The sequence below is a fragment of the Sinohyriopsis cumingii genome, chromosome 13 (assembly GCF_028554795.1).
Source record: "Sinohyriopsis cumingii isolate HCF-2022 chromosome 13, ASM2855479v2, whole genome shotgun sequence".
Lineage (NCBI taxonomy): Eukaryota > Metazoa > Mollusca > Bivalvia > Unionida > Unionidae > Sinohyriopsis > Sinohyriopsis cumingii.
The window spans coordinates 71,233,566-71,254,809 of NC_142973.1; the positions used below are offsets into that span (position 1 = coordinate 71,233,566).

The 21,244-nt window shown below is 35.6% G+C and overlaps 1 protein-coding gene across 6 annotated transcripts; it reads left to right on the forward strand.

Moving 5' to 3' along the window:
- Positions 1-62: 62 nt before the first annotated feature.
- Positions 63-20,622, forward strand: LOC149785816 (kelch-like protein 9). Of its 6 annotated transcripts, none has more exons than XR_016425457.1 (7): positions 63-313; positions 2,274-2,501; positions 7,136-8,384; positions 10,227-10,404; positions 10,866-11,092; positions 12,692-12,857; positions 16,259-16,396. XR_016425457.1 is itself a non-coding variant. In XM_089979757.1 (6 exons), the coding sequence occupies exons 2-6, from the start codon at positions 2,350-2,352 to the stop codon at positions 12,320-12,322; spliced, it is 1,848 nt and encodes a 615-aa protein (XP_089835883.1). In that variant the 5' UTR covers positions 63-313; positions 2,274-2,349; the 3' UTR covers positions 12,323-12,685. The 6 variants fall into 6 exon arrangements, 3 of the variants coding, with proteins under 3 accessions (XP_089835883.1, XP_089835882.1, XP_089835881.1); XR_016425459.1 differs by having other exon boundaries at positions 12,734-12,857; XR_016425458.1 differs by having other exon boundaries at positions 12,692-12,838; positions 16,259-16,392.
- The last annotated feature ends 622 nt before the right edge of the window (positions 20,623-21,244 follow it).

Genomic DNA, 21,244 nt, shown 5'->3' on the forward strand with positions numbered 1-21,244 from the left:
CGTATAAATTGCGTCATATATGCTCTTTTATGATTCGGATGGGGTAGTAGAGCTGATTTATTTTATCATGTGGACTGCTAGGCTGAAATGGCATGAGATAGTTATGCTTTCATAGTAATTTAGTTTTCTTTCTTATTTTTTCTTTAACGTTGCATATGTTATTCTATGGACATTTTGCCTTCATATTGAAGAATTTCCTTGCCACCGGAAGTAAGACGAAGTTAGTGAGCGAAGTACCAACTGGGCCTACCATCAAAACAGTCGGGCCTGGCCGAGAAAAGCCATTTCCAAATTGTCACCCAACATGTATCAGGTATAGCTGTCGATCTTTTTGAAATTAATTTAGAACAAATAAAAATACATTGGTGCCAAGAGTTGTACTTTTCTATAGAGAGGACCAAAGGGGCTCGCATCGTTGCTTACAATTGACTTGTCATACATGTACTATAATAACTATATAGTAGTTACTAAATAGTACATGTATGATAGGTCAGTTGTAAGCAACGATACGAACGCCTGTGGAGAGGACGTGACGTTACTGTATAGGATTCTTACATTATGTCATATAACTTTATCCAGTATATTCTTTATAAGCTATGAACGCTGATTAGTCGGTATTAGTACCATTGAATATGGTACTTCCAGTTTACTTCTTTGGTGGCTTTGGGAAAAGAAAGAAAATGGAGGATACATTTGTAAACTAGGTCCGACCAGACAATCACAATCAAATGCAGTCCTATGACTCATCCTTAAAATAGTCAAACCTTTCATAGCTTTGTAGTAAAATTCACAACACTCCAGCATAATGTTTAATCATCCACAATTAAAAGAATCCTTATAGAGTTCCAAAATCGAGCCCACCCCCAACCATATCCCCTCCACCCCAGCCCCAAACCAAAACAAAGAAAACCTAAAACATCTTCAGAAGTAGTGTAGTTTTGTAATTCAGAAAAAAGACCACTCCGGTGGCCTAGTGGTTAGGGTGCCTGCCTTGGATGTGGGAGGTCGTGGGTTCGAACCCCCAGCCGAGTCATACCAAAGACTTAAAAAAATGGTACTAACAGCTGCCTTAATAGGCGCTCAGCATTAAGAGGTTCAAGTGTTAGGACTGGTCGGCCTGGTGTCAGGAAAATGTGACTGGGTGGAACATCATGCTACATGTCTGCGGCATGATGCCCCAGTGCTAAACATCACTATAAACTGCCACATTGCAGACATCATAGCGATATGACTGAAAAATTGTTAAAAGCTACATTAAAAATCCAAATCACATCACAACACAGAACACTATTCAGAAAAATAATTAAGGGTATTGGGGATGGACCTTTTAATTTTCAGGCTGTCCTGGGACTTTCTTTTGAGCCTGGCTAATTTTCTGTTTGGTTAAGCTAATGTAATTTATGTATAGGTTCTTTTTTATATATATTGGAGCAAGATCATTTGTTTTGAAGCTATTTGAGGGTTTGGAATTATTTTTCTAAAACGTGACAAGCTCCACAGAAAAATAAATGGCAGGTCTAGTGTTAAACAGTGCTTTTGAATATATTATCAAGATTGAATTTTATGTCAAATTGCATATAACATGCCGAATCACCAGATGAAATATTTTTATCAAACAGTAACTGAATTTCTATCAAACAACCTTAACCCTTTGCTTCCCATATAAAAATCTAACCTAGGTTCTTACCTGTGCCTCCCATATGAGGTTCACGATGTCATACTCTTCCTCCTCATTAAAAAACCACTTAAACCGTAAAGCAACGTCATCTTCAAAAAATTATATTCTCACATTGCTGGAATAGCCTAATCATTTCCACCGCAAGTCAGCATTTGTTATTAATGTCGGATTACTGTAAGTTATCATTTGTCATCATTTTGTGATAAAAACAACTACAGAAGCACAAGTTGCTTTGTTTTAATCACTGCAATGTATGCTTTGAAACTTTAAACATCATATGTAAATACCAACATGTATTTAATCAGCATACTTGGTGACATTATTTTTGGAAAATATTGAAATACGTGCAAAGTGGTGTAGCAAGAAATTCAGCTCTATCACCCACCACAAAACTTAATTGTGGGAGCCCCTCCAACACAATTTTGCATTTTGTAGGAAATTGTGGGCTCCTACTTCACTTGCTCCCTCACCTACAACAGGGAAGTAATGGGTATGCCACATTATTAAGTAGCAGTATGTGTTAAAATATATATCATATTGATCCAGTGTAATGATATATGTTTGTGAGCCACTAACTCTTTGCTTGTTTCCACAGTGACCATTAAAAGAGGTTAAAAATCCAAGTAATTACATGGCTTGGAAGGCAGAAATGAAGACTTTGGTTGTATCACATGACAAAGTTAACTAGAGGGATGACTGAAGTAAATCTTCAGGGAGGAAATAAGGAGAATGATGGGGAGAAAAGTACAAACAATTGGAAGTGTCTCTGCTCTGACAACCAAATTGTTCATCTGGATCTGTCACAATTCGCTAAAGATTCAGGGTAAATATTTGGAAATAGATTGCATAGGAAAATGTATTTTTGTATTGCAAAAGTTATTTTAAAAAATTTGTTTCTTTACAGTTGATACAATAAATGGGTTATAAACATAATTTAAGTATTTAAGTACAGACTGTGTTTTACTTAATTGACCAGTCAGCATTTTTTGAGGATATGAGTTACATCATTTTACAATGGGATAGAGTTCATTTTGGGTAAGGATGCATTATGCATGAGAGAGATTTCAATGGAGTACATGTAAAAGGAATTAGCCCCCAATTTACTGTTATCATGTTCACACTCCTGTTTTATTTTAGCCTGTAGTTGCCAATGTTCCTTCAAGCAGAGTCACTGTTTTTCTACAAATGAGCTATAACTTTTGAAATTGTTCAATTCATATATAATCTTACTGGATACGCCACCTTAGAACATTGAAAACAAGCGGTTTAAACCAAGAAGACTAGTAAAAGACAATCATGCACAGATAAAATTATCTTTTGCAGCTGACACATTTTCTTTTAAATAATTCACTAAATTTGCCTAATAGCCTATGACTCCTGTAACAATGAAATATCTGGGATATAATTTGTGCTTACATAAATTTACATAAAATAACAGATGTCGTTATGGCTCATAAATTTCTAGGTCAATACAAATATTTTTCAGTATCAGCAACAAGCTGAAATAAACTAGTTGAAACATAATAAAGGTAAAAGATTGAATTCCTGCAGAAACAGCCATGTAAAGTTTCACAAACATAACCATTTTTTTGTTTTATTTGTTTGTTTTGTCTATGTTTTGTATTTGCCTCTGAAAAAGACTCATTAAAGAGTTGAAAGCACTCAAGCTAGCTAGATACTAGTTTCGCAGTGTTCATTGTCAGTTTATATATATATATATATATATATATATATATATATATATATATATATATATATATATATATATATATATATATATATTCTAAAGATGCTTTTTAATCTTTCATGGAATTTTGAAAACAGTATTCATATAAGGTCAGTTCAGTTTCATGTGTGATATACAATTATTATTTCTTTGGAATGAAGAACAGATGTATTGGTAATTATTTCTTAAAATGCTCCTCCATATATCACTAACAGTTTTATCTTGTCAGCCAAATAATTTTTGCTAGGTATATATTTACGTGGATAATTGAAGAGGTTTACAAAGGGAAATAACCTTTTTTAAAAATAAGAAAATGTATAGCATGGTGTCTTTTCTCCTTCAATTACATTCCCCAATCATGTAAAGTGAATATTAGCTTGCTACCTCGTGAATCCAGCCCAAGTAAAAGACTAAATAGTCATTCTCTATTTCAGTAGATAAAGGGCTATAACTCATGCCCATTACCTCCCTTTGGCTCAACCAGGTGTCATTATTTTTTTTTATATCTTCGCTGCTGTACTGGGATCATTGTCCAGTTTATCTTCCATCACTCCAATGCATTTTCATGTTCTAATTTACTCATCCAACATTCCTTCTGGATTTATTGTGTGCATTAACCATTCTTCTGCAGCTTGCTCATATTCTTTTTCCATTTTCTGCCAAATTTGTGTGATTTTGTCACCTTTAGGGACTTTGTCCTTCAGGACTTTGTCACACCATGCTGTCATTGACCTCTGCAAGGTCATATTGAGTTGGCACGACTTTGACATTTTCTGCTTGCTCCGTTTGTAACGGAGTTGATTTTAGCAGTTTTTTAACATGCTGCATTACTAATTTATGCTTTGTTTTTACCCTCTTGTGTAGTTTCAGTAGAATGGTCAGCTAAATACTTGAAATGCATAAATTCCAAGAATAGTCTATAGTCTACACGTTTCGAATGTGAGACTGATTTTTTCAGTTCCTTTATAAGTAATGGGGAATATATTTATATTAGTGAGTTAGTAACTTGTTGAATTACTAATTTATGCTTTATCTTCTTGTGTCATTTCAGCAGAAAGTCATTTAAATGCTATTTATGCCATTTATGGAAGTCTACCTTGACTCTTGTTCATACTAAGTACATACACCATCTTGATGATATCCAGCATATGTAATACATGGTCAGAGAAAGTCTGGGCTACCGTATTAGCTAGTCAGTCACATACTGATTTGCTAATCTATGTTTTGTTCTATTCTTGTGTTGTTTCAGAAGAAATGTTTACTAAATGCATGAAATGCATGTTCAAAAAGCCATAGTTCATTCAGCATTGAAGGGAAGGAAAGATGGAATAAATCAATGATTACGGTCTACAGTTTGTTGTTGGTGATACTGATACATTGGGAAGTATTCTCCAATTGTAGGCAGCCCAGTGTTTGTTAGACCCCCTCATGTCCGAGCATGGGCTTCGGGTCTGTAAGTCAGGTCACATGGGGTTTGTATTGGGTCAAATGGATCCACCTTCTTATACCACTGCACCATTACTGGCTGTCCAGCTGTCACTGACCAGCCAGCATGGGAGACCTTTTGAGAAGACAGCCCAGCCAACTCCGAATACTTGGGGCAGTGTTCCCCAATTTTAGGTCTGGAAGTCCAGATGCATCGGCTTTGTACCAGATCCATTGGATCTAATGCATAATAAATTCACACCATCACAAGCCATTCAGCTATTCCAACATGGGGACCTTTTTGCTGAATTGATCCAGCCAACTAAGATCTGTATGGATCTAGGTAAAAGATCCATCCATGTAACCGTACCATCGGCAACATGCCCTTTCTATGATGGAGATTTCAGTGGGAAATTTGTCTGTACAGCCAGGCATATGGAGTGGCAGGTACCAGTGATAGCTGGACTGTCTGCTATACCGCCAGCTTCCAGGCCTACCAGTCATCACTCGAATTTGTGCACTATAGTGGTGTCTGATGAATGACCTCTTTGTGAAACAAACTGGCCACCTTCGTATCTCCAGTTCCAAACCCAAAAGCTTGGGCTGTGGATCCACTGTCAATCATTTAAGAGGGGTTGTGGGCATTTGTCTCCCCTCCCATGGTGCTAATGCTGAAAATAATCCAGAAGTTATGGTGTCAGAATGGCAAAATGATGATAGTCCCTCTCAGATTGGACAAGTCCTGGGTCATGATCTGCTCATTCTAGCAACAGATCTTCCCAGAAAGATTCCTGCCAACCCAAATCTTCTCCAGCATCCACAGTTACAGGTGGTCCTTCCCTGCCTGGACCGTCCTCTTCACACTCAGCTCTTCTCAGGACAGCCTTGCAGGACAAATATTTTATTGTGGAGAGAATCTCATGGGCAAAAGGGACCTCCACTCTGAAGGCTTATGAGGGAAATTGGCATGTTTTCAGTGCCATACTAACAACATCATCCCTCTTCATACCTCAATCCCTGACATCTTTCCAACGTTTTCTTTGACTCTTTGAGGAGAAACAGTTGGCCCCAATCTCTATCAAAGGCTACTGTCCCATGATGCATCATGGCAGAGATGATTTTGGGCATGAGCATGATATAGACCTATCAGATCCTTTTGACTCAATCAACTGAAATCCCTATCCAGTCCTTTTGGACTCAATCAACCGAAATCCCTATCCAGTCCTTTTGGTCTCAATCAACCGAGATCCCTATCCTGGGTTTTAACATGGCTCGATTCAGATCCATTCAAACCTTAGTCCATACTTCGCTAAAGTCACTGTCATCCAAGTAATGTTTACTGATAGCTTTAGCTTCAGCATGCTGTGTAAGCGAGCTACATGCCCTTTATGTCGACCTGAACTCTCTTTAGATAGGAGGGTTTGGTATTTCTCTTGACACAACCAGGCTTTGTAGCCCAAAATTAGGTTACCATCTGTTGCTAACCAAAGAGTCGTCACTCGCTTGCTGTCTTCCATAGACAAGTCATGAACAGCAGCCATGCAAGATCTTGTTCGTGCTCCCAAGCACTGCTTGAAACACACAGAGACAAGTGATGGCATGTGCAAACTCCTCTTCCTTCCAGTGTGAGCCATAATATCAACCCTCATGCTATTGCTTCATGGCTGAAGTGAGTTGTACGCTCGGTATACTCTGATGTCTCACCAAATCAGAGTCACCTCACGAAGATTACTGGTTAGAAGCTTCGTGCCTCTTGTCCAAATACAACATTCGATCCGAGATGTAATAGAAGCTGATGTCTGGCATGTTACTTGCATAATTTGGAGAAGAGGTTATCATTCACATTGGAATCCAGCTGTTCTAGAAAGAGACCCGAGGCAGAGTTCAGATGTTCCGCATTCCCTAATTTCCTATTACTTATTCGGCATTCCTTCCTCCTATTACTTATTCTCCTAACGTAATGTGATTGGGGATGTTTTCAGAGTAGAAAGCAAATTTGTAAGTAAATTATATTTCTCAGAGAATACTTACCCAATCACATTACTTAAAAATGCTCCCATCCACCCCACCCAGCAAGCATCCTCATTAGCATCTCACTTGGCTCAAACACCTGTCACTACCAAGGGGAGGTAATGGAAAGAGTGATTGCCATTTGTCTATTCAAATTGACAGTAAAAGATGATTTTTGCCTTGTAGGGCTGGATTTGTAAGGTAGCAGGCTAATATTCCTAATGGTAATGTGGTTGGGTAAGTATCAGAGAAACACAATTTACTTATAAATTAGCTTTTTTCCTCCTGAATTTCAGATATTTTGATGCTCTGTCACGCAGTTCCATGAGGGAGACAAAGGATAAAGAAATAACGCTTGGGTTGATTTCCTCAGACACACTACAGTTTCTCCTAAGACTGCACAAACTACAGGATGTTTACTTTCTTGTACCAGAGCTCAAACTACACCCACAGAATAATATTTGTTTTGTTATTATAGAAAATATTCTTGAAGCAGTGGACTATTTAGATATACCCTGCCTTCTTCCCAAAGTTGAAAAACTACTTAATCTTATTATATCCAAAAAATGTGACAATATTGTCCATATCTGGAGACTATGGCAGATTTGTGAAACTTATAATTTGGATGAAGTCAAAAAACGATTAGGTCACTGCATTGCAGAAAATTTAAAAATTCCAAGATGTCAGGACTGTTTCCTGGAAGAACTTCCCGTGAATTTGTTGGAAATCATTCTGAAAATGCCGAATTTGGAAGTTGATTCAGAAGTTGAAATTATGTCTTTGATAAAAAATTGGATAAATTTTGACAAGTTTAATCGTTTGAAGTATTTAAACCAGTTGTACTTTTGTATTCATGTTCCATCGTTATTTCATAACGATTTAAATCTGGTGGTTGGGATGTTTAATGAATTTGGTGTCAAAGATGAGCGTGAATTAAACAAGTTGTTCACTTTGTATACATCAGCTCCTCACAAGTACTTTTTGGAACATCCAGATGAAGTGTCGATAAGGAATGGTCGTGATTTGATCATTATGATTGGTGGAGTGGAGGATAGCATGGCACATGAGGAACATGAAGACCGATACACTGTAACTACAGCATCCAATACACTTTACTATACAGATGTTGAAACTATTACTGAAATATTCAGAACAGGACATGGTAATAATTCAGACCATCATACTTTAGGAAGTTCAGATTCATTTCATAAACCCATCTGTGATTTAACAAGAAGCAAATTCATGGAATCCCAAAAATACAAAACTCACAAGAAGTCAGTGAGAGATTTAACTGATCCAACGACCAGTAGTTGTGAAATAACTGAAAATAAAACTAGTAGCCCAGCAATACATAAAGAGATCAAATTTTCAAAAATGAAATGGATTCATAATCTTACATGTCCAGTTGGTTTGGTGGAGTTTGGGATTTGTGTTTTCAACAATTTTATCTACATGGCTGGCGGCCAAACATTGGAAAGTGATGAGGCCTATTTCTGTACAAAATCTACTTATCGTCTAGACCCCCACATTGGGGAATGGACAGAGGTAAGTACAGTCCCATGTGATGTGGATGGTCTTACATGTTTAATGTACATCTGTCTCACTGCAAATAGCATATACCCAAACCTTCCCTCCCATAATGGTAGCAGCGGACATGATACTCATGGTATTAAACAGCATTCCCACACGTTTGTAGTTGGGGCTACATGCACCCTAAATGCTAAAAATTGAGGGAACATGGGTATGGCTACATGCACCCTACATGCTAAAAATTGAGGGAACATAGGTATGTTGAGGATACAGTAGTTTGGAAACCAATTCTTTGATACACCATGGAGTTATACGTGTCAGTCCTCATGTCATTGATGTACTTCATAGCACATAACATTTTTATTAATAAGCAATTTAAGACCATATGATTTTATACGATTTTGCTTTTATTTGTCAGGTCCTAACTGACCTTAATATTGATAATATGTAAAATAGAACAATTGATCAGACACCTTGAAATGTTTCCATTTTATGCTTTAGCATGAATGACACTTATCTTTCCAAATTCATTTCATTTGTGACCTGAATTTCAAGCCCATCATATCCCTTCTTTCAGCAGCAGATGGTCTTTTTAAATAAATGTCTTTACCACAAATTTTGTTCAGCAGTATGATTGGATGGTGATGTATTTTTGACAGCAGTATGATTGGATAGTGATGTATTTTTGACATTTCATTCACAACAGACTATCCTTTACAAATCACTGATAGGTTGTTAGCAGTTGATTGGTCCTTGTCACAAATCACTGATAGGTTGTTAGCAGTTGATTGGTCCTTGTCACAAATCACTGATAAGTAGCTAGCAGTTAATTAGTCCTTGTCACAAATCACTGATAACGGTTGATTGGTCCTTGTCACAAATTCACATACACATATGGAGTGGACTTTGTAAATGTGTGCAAAAGGATTTCTTCCATGTTCATTCCAATAACAAAATCACAGAGCTTTCTTGATTTTTGTACATACATGCACATAGTCCTCTTTTGAAATATATATGGGAATTGCATGCTGTAATATGGGAAGGTTGATTAAGTAAACAGGGTGAATCATGTTCTTCAGAACATTTTTGATTGTAGATTGGGGTCTATGTTTATAGCCATTGTGTATATATTATACTAAGATATATGAATAAATAAATGCAAATGTTTTATACTTTACTCTGTTTTTGGGTGCAATTTATAAAAGCATAAAGTGAACAAAAGCAACATTTAAGGTACTCCTTTTAATTTTTTTTAGAAAAAAAAAGTTAAAAGTACTTTATGTAATTCCTAAAATGGAAATATGCAAACATCTACATGCTTTTACATTTAGATTGGTTTTATGGTTATGTTTTTTGAGTGTGTTTTGATGCATATTATAATAATTCAAAGCACTTAAGCAACATATAGTATTTCTTAGGGTGAAGTAGCCTTTAAGGCATATATCTTGGAAATACAAGGAAACCAGTCTATTTTGGATGGGAGACTCTTGTTGTCAGAACCAATGATAAAATTTGGGACCATATAGATGCAGAGTGAGCACATTATAACTGCACTATCGAGACCTCTGTTACTGTAATATGTAGTCCACCAGTACTGGTCGTCTACTGTATTTGAAAGTATATAATAGGTAAAAACTGCAAATCAAATAGACCTAGGTCTACTGTGATATAACTGTGGTATAATGCATTTAAAGATCAGCTTATGTGACGTTTGTTCTATATATAATTTCTAACGAAAAGCAAACTCTTGCCTAATATAATAAAATGTCTAGGACGCTGCAAAAATATGGTTTCTAAGTAAGTATTAATAATACAATTTATTTCTGCTAATCAAGACATGTCATCCTTTATGAGCAGGTTAGACAAATGAAAGTAGCTCGCTGTCTGTTTTACTTTGGAGCCCTTGGAAATCGACTGTATGCTGTAGGAGGAGCTACTTCACATGGTGTACTGCAAAGTGTGGAGTGCTATCTGACTGACTCAGACTCCTGGGTGGATGGACCAGATTTGCCTATTCCTCTCCATGAACATGCTGGTAAGGATAAAGTTTTATCTTAAATTACATTGATTAATTTATCTATTCCTGAATAGTAAATGTAGCGTGTTTTTCTAAATATTACATGTACCAAACAGCAAACCCTGATCTTTTTGTGTATTTTATGACAAAAGAGATGTGTTTAAATTTGTTGTTTTTAAAGGACTCCAGAGTATAAACAAGTAACACTTGCTTTGCACCTCTGTGGTTTCTGGTTCACTCGTGAAGCTGCTACATAAAATGTGAAATAGCTCTCCATCCATGATCAATGGTCTTATATGCTTCTCTAGTTTTCTTCACTTGAGGCAAGCCATCAAGAGATGTTAAGTTAAATATGCTTGATAGAAGTTTTTATTAGTTCTTGAACATAATATAATGTTTGATTATAAATAAATGTTTTATGACTTTGAAGGAAACACAATAGAAACTTCCGGTTTCAAAGATTTTGATGTGATTTTCAGGTTGTGTTGTCGATGATAAACTCTACGTGTCTGGTGGCCATGATGGAGGACAAACTGTTAATGTTATGTTATGCCTTGAGAGCGGTGACGAGGACAACAGATGGGTATCGAAGGCGCCTCTCCTTGATCAGCGGTCATACCATGTGATGGAAGCACTGGACAACCAGATTTATGTGCTGGGAGGCTACAGGCAGGAACACAATCCTGATAGAATTATTGAAGTAAAGGTTAGGTCATGTGTGTTGGAGATCGAGTTTAAAATTGTCTGAAAAATTCCAACTTGATTTCCTGATCAGTTTATAAAGTAAATGCACTTGGCACTGCTCCTGGTCATACTATTTTAGTGTTGCTGGTTTTTTTTTCTTATTTTGCTCATCCAGTATGCTGTGCCACAGAATACAACTTAATCATCTAAATGTACTTTGCTTTCAAGATAATTAAAGGAATAAATTTTACTTAGTGTGAGCCAAGTCACTGACACCAGATCCTTAGTTTTTTCTCAGGCAAATCAACCTATGACAGCTAAAGCATTGAGCAATTTGAAGTTAAATGCTTGCAGTGATACTTATAGGAGGTTTCATTATTAGCTTGCCTGACAATAATGCCATGTAAGCTTATGACAGAGCCTTGAATCATCTTTAAATCAACAATTGCTCGTTACCACTCTGGGAATCATAATGTTGATCCAGTTTACTCCAAACTTGCAATACGAGTTTGTATCATGAACAATCTCAGACATGTTTGAATAATGAGTGAAATCCATGCATAGTTTAATTCATTGATGACAAAATTTCAAACACACATACACACACTCCTTTTTTCTTTTGAGATTTTAATAAAGAGTACCACATTTTCAAAACCTTTCATTTTCCATTTCTTTTGTGTATTAATTGAAATTTATCAAGATGTCAAATATAATATCCACGTAAACATAATTGTTAATAGTCATAGGTAACATCTGCATCAGTTTTTATCCTGTGAATTCATGGCAATTTCAGTATTTTGTTAAAATCATAAATGTGTCTTCTGAGAGGTGAAACAGCAGGGGTTTTTTTGGGGGGGGGTTGTAATTGCCAATTGTCACATTTGCGACACCACACCACTACTTAAAAAGTAAAGACCTGAAATCAACTCTATTAAGTCAACAAACTCTTCCCACAAGTACAATAATGAAGCATGTCATTCTTGGAAAAGTAAGTAAATATAATGAGATTTATTTTATTTTTTTTCACATATTGCATAGCTTCCAACTGTCCAGTTTTTTCCATATTTGTCCCATAATTTGGACCTGAATACGCCTGTACTTTTTTTTGTTTCAAACTTTTTATTTAAAAAAAAACATTTCCTTGCAATTTTCTGTTTTGAATGAGATTTGGTTCTATTATTATAGTAAATGTGTTGCATGTATAAAATAGGATTGGTCCATTCGAAATCGAGGTTGCCATGCCAAATTTTAACCGCCAGCCGCCGCCACTGTATCTCATCTTGATGATGTCAAAAAGAAAAGCAGAAGAGTCGGAATTTTCTCCAGCAAAGAATAGAAAGCAGAACTGGAAGGACAAGTATTCCGTCATCTTTAAATTTGTGAAACCAAAAGGAGAAAATTTTTCATTTTGCAAATTGTGCAATTGTGATTTCACTATAGGACATGGAGGTGCCCATGTCATAAAACAGCATGAAAATGCTAATAAGCAAACAGCTTGCTGTTTCATCATCAACAACACAGCCTGAACTGAAGTTTATAAATATCAGAGAGAACCTTGATGTAATTTGATCAGAAGTTTTTTTTACTAAATTTCTTATAGAAAGGAACCTTCCTCTTTCAGTTGCTTGTGAGGCTGGCGATTTATTTCACTCACTTTTTCCAGACAGCAACATCGCCAAGGATTACTCGTGTGCTAGAATGAAAACAGTGGCTATCGTTAATGAGCTGGCAACAGACAACCATAACTACATTGTGAAAAGACTGAAAGGTGCATAGTTTTAGACCTTGTAAGTTCTTATTTTAGTTGAGAATTGTGACAATTTTATTTGTAATTGCCAGAAAGTTTGCAGGTTTTTTTCCCCTTGCATGAAATTATTTTTTTCTCTACATTTCCTTCTGTGCTGTATTGTTTTGATATACTGTTCAACCAAAAACTTGCATAAACTCAACTTTCCTCTCTAAAGAGGTCAATGATACTTTGTATAAAAATATTACCTTTTATTAAAATTCAAATGCACATTTTTAGTAAAAGAAACTGAGATGCTGATTTTGCGGTGAGCCTAATACATACTATTCTTCATTTAAGAGAGAATATTGCTTTGTCAGATAATTTCAGCCATAGTGGATAGTGCTTAAGAGGAAACAATTTTCCAAATAATTGTGAACCTGTTTGTTTTAGATTATATAGTGACAGTTTGGGTATGTATCTTTCAGCCTAATTTTATGGGGCTTTTTTCCTTTTCATTTCCTAGATGGAGTATCCAGCATTGGTACTAGGAAATGATTCAATTAGCCAGGTTTATTATCTTGTTGTAAGATTCTATGATCATACAAAAGAAAAGATTATGACTGAATTGCTTTCATTATCAAGCTTGAATACGAATACATCAACTGGGGAAAATATCTTCAATATGATAAGCAAGGAAATGTTGCAATTGGGCATACCATGGGCAAATGTCATCAGATTTGTATCTGATAATGCATCAGTAATGATGGGTAACAAGAAAGGGGTCATTTCTTTTATAAGAAGGCAGCAACCAGATATTATTGCCATCGGATGTTGTTGCCATCATATCAGCTTGGCTGCACTAAAGGCAGCTGATGCTTTACACATAAGAATGGATAAACAGCTAATTGACATTTTCTATTACATGGACAATAGTGCCAAGAGAGTGCACAGATTCAAGGAGTTACAAAGCCTGTACGAAATCAAAGTGGATACAATTTTACAACGTGTGTACCAGATGGCTGTCACTTGGCCCATGCATTAACAGGTTACTGGAACAATGGGAACCTCTCACATCTTTCTTCAAAGCCGAGGCAAGTGTCCATCTCCAAGCAAAGCAGAAATTCAAAGCCAGGTATATCTAACACCACCTCTGTGCTTTCATAGGAAAGAAACCCAAGAAACCTCTTCCAGCACAAAATGATGTTTATTGTACAAGATACCTAAATTTGCTGCAGATGGTGGTTCAAATGGGAAAGTCACATGTGCACTATCTTACAACACCAAGTCAACTTCAGCTCAAAAGTTGACTATGAAACCTCAAGCTGACAATCATGACCAGCAAAAATGTGGCAAACAGACATCATCAAAGAAGATGAAGCCTCAACCATTGGCAAACAAGGGCTTGTCAAAATATGAACGATTGATCATCAAGGAGACAGTTACATATGCACTTTTCCTTAAGTCAGTAATTCCTATGTTTGAGGTCAGCAATGTGTTATTACAAGCAGTTCTCCACAAATTCATATATTACAAGATTGTCTGATGAATCATTTCAAATACCTGGTCTGCATATTTATTAAGCTCGCAGTCATAGTTGGGACAAATGACATCACTACCCTTGATTTCAACAACGAAAATATCATCATGAAAAATGAGGATTTGAATGTTGGGACAGAGTGTGCTGAGACTTTGGAAGCCTTAAGCACCAGACATCAAGAGAAGTTTTTCAGTGCTGTGAAGAGATATTTCATGAATGCTTGCACCTATATGCAGAAGAAATTCACCTTAAAGGTGAGGTTCTGACACATGCCCGAGTTGCAAGTATTAGCTCAAGGTTAGAGGTCTCTTTTGCAGACATCAGGTTTTTTCTCAAGAAATTTTCCATGTTACTGCTGAAAAAAGATGTTGAATCTTCCTCTGATGCTCAGGACAAGCTTAGAGAACAGTTTGCCTCATACCAGATCAGGACAAGCTTAGAGCACAGTTTGCCTCATATCTCAGGACAAGCTTAGAGCACAGTTTGTCTCATACCAGATCAGGAGAAGATTAGAGCACAGTTTGCCTCAAACCAAATCAGGACAAGCTTAGAGCACCGTTTGCCTCATACTAGATTAGGACAAGCTTAGAGTACAGTTTGCCTCATACCAGATCAGCTCCCTGACTGAAACAATACTCTTCTGTTGTAGTGTTGATGGACTGTGGATTCTGATGTCAAAGATGAAGAATTCATGTGGAGACTTTTTTTACAATTGTATGAATTATTTTATGTTAGGACTTCTTTCTTTACCATGCTCTAATGCTGACTGTGAGATGATTTTTAGTTCAATAAAAAAATCACACACAATTCAGATCATCCATGAAAGATGGTACATTGGAATCAATAATGATTGAAAAGACAAGGTGTGGAAAAGGCTCATATAAACATCCTGTGTCTGATGACTTACCGCTACTCAGAAGGTGCAAGAGTGCAACATGTGCATCTATGACATTAATGATTAATTAACTTACTGACCTACTTTAGTGATGTTTGTAGATGTTGTAAATAGTTATATATGCAGTAAAAAAATTGAAAATCAGTATTTCTTCCTGAAAATCAGTATTTTTGTCATAAGCAGTCAGTATTTTTATAGTCGGGGGTTGGCAGCTATGCATATTGTCCAACATTCGCAACACTTTAGCTGAGAGGGATCCCCATAAGGATGTCTGGATATCCAGCTGTGAACATTGTAGACCATAATGTGCCATCTCACCGTGTACCAGCATATCTGGGTCTGTGTTCTTTGCAGCTGAGTATAGGTTATATTCAAGCAAATACAGTAAGATTTTGTTGTTAGGTACATCTTTAACTTGTCCTAAACTCTTGCAGACTCCACACTTATAAGATGTGATCAGAATATTTATTTATTTTAGCTGCTATTATACCATGTTAAAGTTAGTCTATTCCATGGGGACAAAGCACAGTTTTGGGATGGTGGAATATGGAAAGTGTGAATGATTTGTATAATGGTATCCAACTGTATACAGCAGTGCTGTCCAACCTTTTTGACACCATGGGCCACTGAAAAATGTTTTTTTTTTGAAGCCGAGGGCTACAGCATAAACTGAAAAGCAACGACTATATAACTGCTTGAGCTCTTGCAGGCCATTTAAAATCAGCCTGTGGGTCATATGCAGCCTGTGGGCCACGGGTTGGACAGCACTGGCATACAGCATCAACCCAGATCTACTGTCACATAATGCACCAGCAGTCCCAACACTTAGGTGTTCATTCTACCTATGATTTAATGCAAACAGTATAGATTCCTTATCTACATAACCAATATGTCATGGTAGATCATGTTCTATGCTGTATGCTGTATGTGAACTTTATCAGCTGAATACAGTAACTGGGAAGAATCTGCAATTGCATAATATTTCAATGTCATTTCTAAACTTTAAAGTGATTTTCTATTATTTTAGAGTTGTGAAACCTTCAATACATTCACTAACCAGTGGACATTCCTGTTTGACCTGGATACACCCATTGGTTGCTGCCTGCCAGTCAAGGTGGATAATTACATTATATGCATTGGTGGTTACAATTTTGACACAGCTGAGAACCTGGAGAAGTGTACAGTCATCAGTATCAAAGACCGTTCCACAAGATCAGTCCCACTGAAATTTGCCAATATGAAAAGATATCGTAACTTCCATTGTATCAGAGCTGTTATTCGAAAAAGGATATTCAAATGACCTTAAAGGCTGGAATGTAAAACCGTTCAGTGTTATCTGTTCTACTGTGAAAGCAGTTTAGACTCAATCTTGTTCACCACTGCTTCAGTATCAATATGTATGTGATATTTCCTGTGGAAAGAGTTAAACTGACATAAGAAACCAAATAATTGTAAAAATGGTACTAACAGCTGCCTCGCTTGGCACAAAGCTTTAACAGGTTAGTGTTAGGACTAGTCAGCCTGGTGTCAGGATAATGTGACTGGGTGGGACACCATGCTACATGTCTGTGGCATGATGATCCAGTGCTAGACATCACTATAAACTGCCCCACTGCAGACATCGTAGCAATATGACTGAAAATTTTTTAAAGCTACGTTAAAAATCCAAATCACACACACACACACTTTTTCCAGAAAATAGTTTGACCTTGACTGTTCATTTTTGTAAACACATAAAGCTGACCTAGTTCTGACCTTAATAGAAAATTAGTAACAGTCATGTCAACAAGTTTTTCTTAATTATTTTTATTGTTGGAACAATAAGAGTGAGATCGAGGCTGTATTGAATACGTGACCCTAGGCATGTAATTAGTTTTATTGAAGTAAACAGCTTTTTATTCTTTGAGTAAAATGATTGGTTCTTGTCAGGGCCATGCTGAGAGTATGTGATATAAACATGATCACGTGACCCTTATCCGAGCATCTGTTTTGCACGATATTCAAGTTTTAAATTATTGCTTAGAGAGAGAGATCTCACAGTTGGGCTTCTAAACACTAGGACGTAACAGTGTTTCTTTTGTTATGTCATTTTGGGAATTACATTTTAATGTTTATTAAAATTATTTGGATTCAGAAAGATTAATTTTATTCTTGGATTATTTTTGGATTTTATTCTTAAAACCGCAAGTTCTTATTTTTTCATTTTGACAATATTTTTCCAGTGAAATAAATTATTTGTTAAATTTTTCAAAGCTTATTCTTTTCACTCTTTCTTGTGTTACTGTTTATTCAAGCCTAAACACGTAACAATGACCAAGGAAAACTCTCTTTTTGACAAAATTCATTTTCTTAACGAACTTTATTAGACGCTGTATTCTTGTGTATATTTAATTTGTATTGTTTCTTGGCTTTTCTCCATGATTGTATGTTGTGTATATCTCTGTTTTGTACTTGACCTTTGTCCAAAACCAGGTTAACAGTGTACCTGACCAGTGACATTTATTTTGTAAACAGCATAATACATAGCTAATAATTATCTAAGATTATAGATTAAAAAGTTTATTTGAATCTGAGTCTAGGATGTCAGTTTTCCACTTGGAAATTCCTAAACTTGTTGATAACCTGGAATGTTTTAGAGAGGATACTGAGCTATGCTCTAAGCTTGTTCTGATCTGGTATGAGGCAAACTGTGCTTTAAGCTTGTTTTGATCTGGTTCTATTATTGTGTCTTAGCTTTTTATATCAATGTTGTTTACTTGAAAAAGTACTTATTTTTGCCTTAACATCCGAAGCGGAATCAGTCTTATTGTCATGTTCAGTCTCTAATTTGGTTGGATTTATTTATTCAAATTATTATTCACTGGAATTACAGAGTGCTCAGTAATATTCTTGGAATAAAACATTAATCTGGAATTAGAGTGAATTCACATTTGTAAATGCAAGCACATTAGCACATTCAAGATTACAGTTTAATCAACACATTCAATATTGGAAATTATTTATAATACCACTGAAATTCAATTAGAACTGCATACATTTGGACTTGTGATAACACTTATTGGACTATTTGGGATTTAATTCACAATACTGTTAGTTCTTTTTAAATATTAACTTTGTATTCTAGGGAAATAAATCATTTGTTAAATTTTACAAAACTTGTTGGTTTTTGCTCTTTTCTGTTACTTAGTTAAAGACCATAGTCATAATGGTATATACTTTTCAGATACAGTATATACTTGTTTACAAGTTGCATCAAACTACAATCAGTCTATACCTGATTTGCCATAGTATTTTGTGGTAGCAAATAAGGATCTGTTTTTGTTTTGTTTTTCTGACTGTCCTTACTAAATGAATATACCCAGATCTGCTGGCACATTATGAGATGGCAGATCAGGGTTTGTGCTGTTTGCACTTTGGATCAGACCTATAGGAGTATGGTAAATACTATACAAAAACTGTACGTCTTATTTACCCCTGTGTCATGTACACCAAACTCTGAAAAGTATATATCCTGATCTGCCATTACATAGCTTTCTGACAGATAGCAATTTGTTCTGATCTCAAGAAAACAACATTATATCTTGTAACATGAACGAACAGTCAAATTTCTCTCTGATCTGACCATACAGTAATCTTTAAGAACAGAGCTTGGAATACAGTTAAATCAGACTTCTGCACAGTTCAGTGACTAAATACTTAAATACTGTTAGCCACTTGTTAAAATGAAGATTCTGACGATATTTCCTGCAGTTAACTTTGCTTGCCTCAAGGCATGATTGTCTACTTGTAAATGTAAACAGCAGAATATTTCACTCTCAGATAACTTGCTATAACTGAGAAACTAAAAAGAAAAGAAAGAATATTTTATAAAAACAAAATTCAAAACACTGATTGTCAAAAACGTTTACCCTATATTTTTTTGTAATGCTTTTTTAAAAAGCAAATCTAGTGTAAATCCTTACCAAAAGTAAAGATGAACCATACACTGAAAGTGCGAGATGCTGGATAAGCAGTTGTAAACTACTACTACTACTACTACTGTTACCACAACGTGACCACATAGATCTTGCAATAAATACATCTTTCGGTCTGTAATTAGTGAAATATTCTGCATTTCTTAAAAACTGATGAAATCCATAGAATTCAAATAAATTGATGTACCTACAGTTTTTAAGGTATTTTTCCCGTAAATCAAAATGCTTAGCATTTGGAGATAGTTTTTGACAGATTAGGGGGTTGCAGGGGACGCACTACCAAGTATAGTGGGTGACTAAGTCACCCAAACATTTAAACTTTGCCTTTTTCTGTTAGAAAAGCAAAAATGACTTTGACCTGTGATTTTTCAACTGTACATTGTTATATATATCTAATTTTGTAACTCTTGGTATATGGCTATATTGTGTGTAAATTTTATTCATGAATGTAAATTGTAAGATTCATCTATATTCAGGGGGCCCCGAGTGGTCTAAAGTGCTCTCCGTTACGGATCACTGCCATCTCACCTCTGTCTGCATGGTTTCGAGTCTTGGATTCGGCCAATGTGGGTATGTGAGAAAGCTTGCCAGTATCTTCTCAAAGGTCGGTGGTTCTTTCCGGGAATTTTCCGGGTTCTTCCTCCACTATTAATACTGGCCGCCATGTATAGCCTATTGTGTGCTGAAAAATGGCGTTAAACCCTACAACAACATCATCTATAATCAGAATAGTAGATAATTTTTACATGGGTATAAAATTATATTTAAAGATATTAAGTTTGTAGATTGTGTAGGATCTATTATTAGTTGTTGATATTGTTTATGATAATAATAAAACCTTTTGAGAAGTTTGGGGTAATTTCTAATTGGCTGGTGGGCTTTTAGAAGAATTAAGTTATTTCCCATTGGATGGGTTAGGGCAGTTGGGTTCTTTTATGATATGAAATATTTATAAAAGTTACATAGCAAGTAGGAGCAAAATGGTTTTTCACCCCATATTCTTGTATAGAAGTATGTGGAGCTGGACAAATTTTGTCAGTCTTATTTCTTGTGTTCCTTTTATAACATCACTGTTATAACATCAGTCTGCAGCTATATTTAATGTTCTGTTTAGATATTATTTGAGAGGAAACATTTATATGGATTATTCATTGGAATTACAGATTGCTTATTCTACTAAATTTTTCTTATGGGACTATTGTGACTTATTTAAAGGAGTTCTGGACAATGCCATTTTGATACATCAAGACTGTGGCAGACCAGTACATTTGAGAATCTGAAATTCATTTGGAGTATTAGATTCTTTAGGACCTGAATATATCATTTTAAAGATTATTTTGCATTCAATTCATAATGCTTAAGTTCCTCTTATATTTTCATCTTGTAACTTGATAATTAAATTATTTAAGTTTCATAATTTGTTGGTTTTGCTTCTTTTTATTACTTACTGACTACAGAGTTTTAACAAACATCAAGTGACTATAGTTTACAACTTTTGAAACACTCCCTTGACTTAACCAGTTAGTTCCAGTTTAATTCTGGTGTTGTGTTTAGCCCAAGGCAAATTAGTTATGACTCTAGGCTCTTAAAGTAACAGAAAAGAGAGAAAGCTAACAAGTTTTGTAAAATTCAACATATAATTTATCTCCCTAGAAAACAAAGTGAAAATGTAAAAAGGGAACTTACGATATTGCGAATTCAATTCCTAATAATCCTTTAATATCTAACACAAGTCCTAAAGAGGAAAGTTCTGAGGTAACTTTAGTGGTATTCCAAATTAAATCCAATGCAGAAAGTGTTGATGTGTCTGTGATGGCCTGAATAGTAATCATGTGCCAAGTCTTTTGTTGAGTCACAATAATAATATCCAAGAATCTATCCTTATTTGAATTTCACTATAAATTCAAGTCTTTATTTCCAAGAATATTAACTTAGATGAGCACTTTGGATTTTATACTTTAAATAAATAAATTCCAGCCCAAATTAAATACTGGGCACAATAATAAGACTTGATTTCTGCTTCAGATATTGCAGGAATA

Bases quoted from the DNA above. Each gene is read 5' to 3' on its own strand.
- LOC149785816 (XM_089979755.1), top strand. From the start codon at position 2,350: ATGACAAAGTTAACTAGAGGGATGACTGAAGTAAATCTTCAGGGAGGA. The intron at 2,502-7,135 runs GTAAATATTTGG...CCTGAATTTCAG, and splicing joins CAATTCGCTAAAGATTCAGG to ATATTTTGATGCTCTGTCAC. The intron at 11,093-16,258 runs GTTAGGTCATGT...CTATTATTTTAG, and splicing joins ATAGAATTATTGAAGTAAAG to AGTTGTGAAACCTTCAATAC.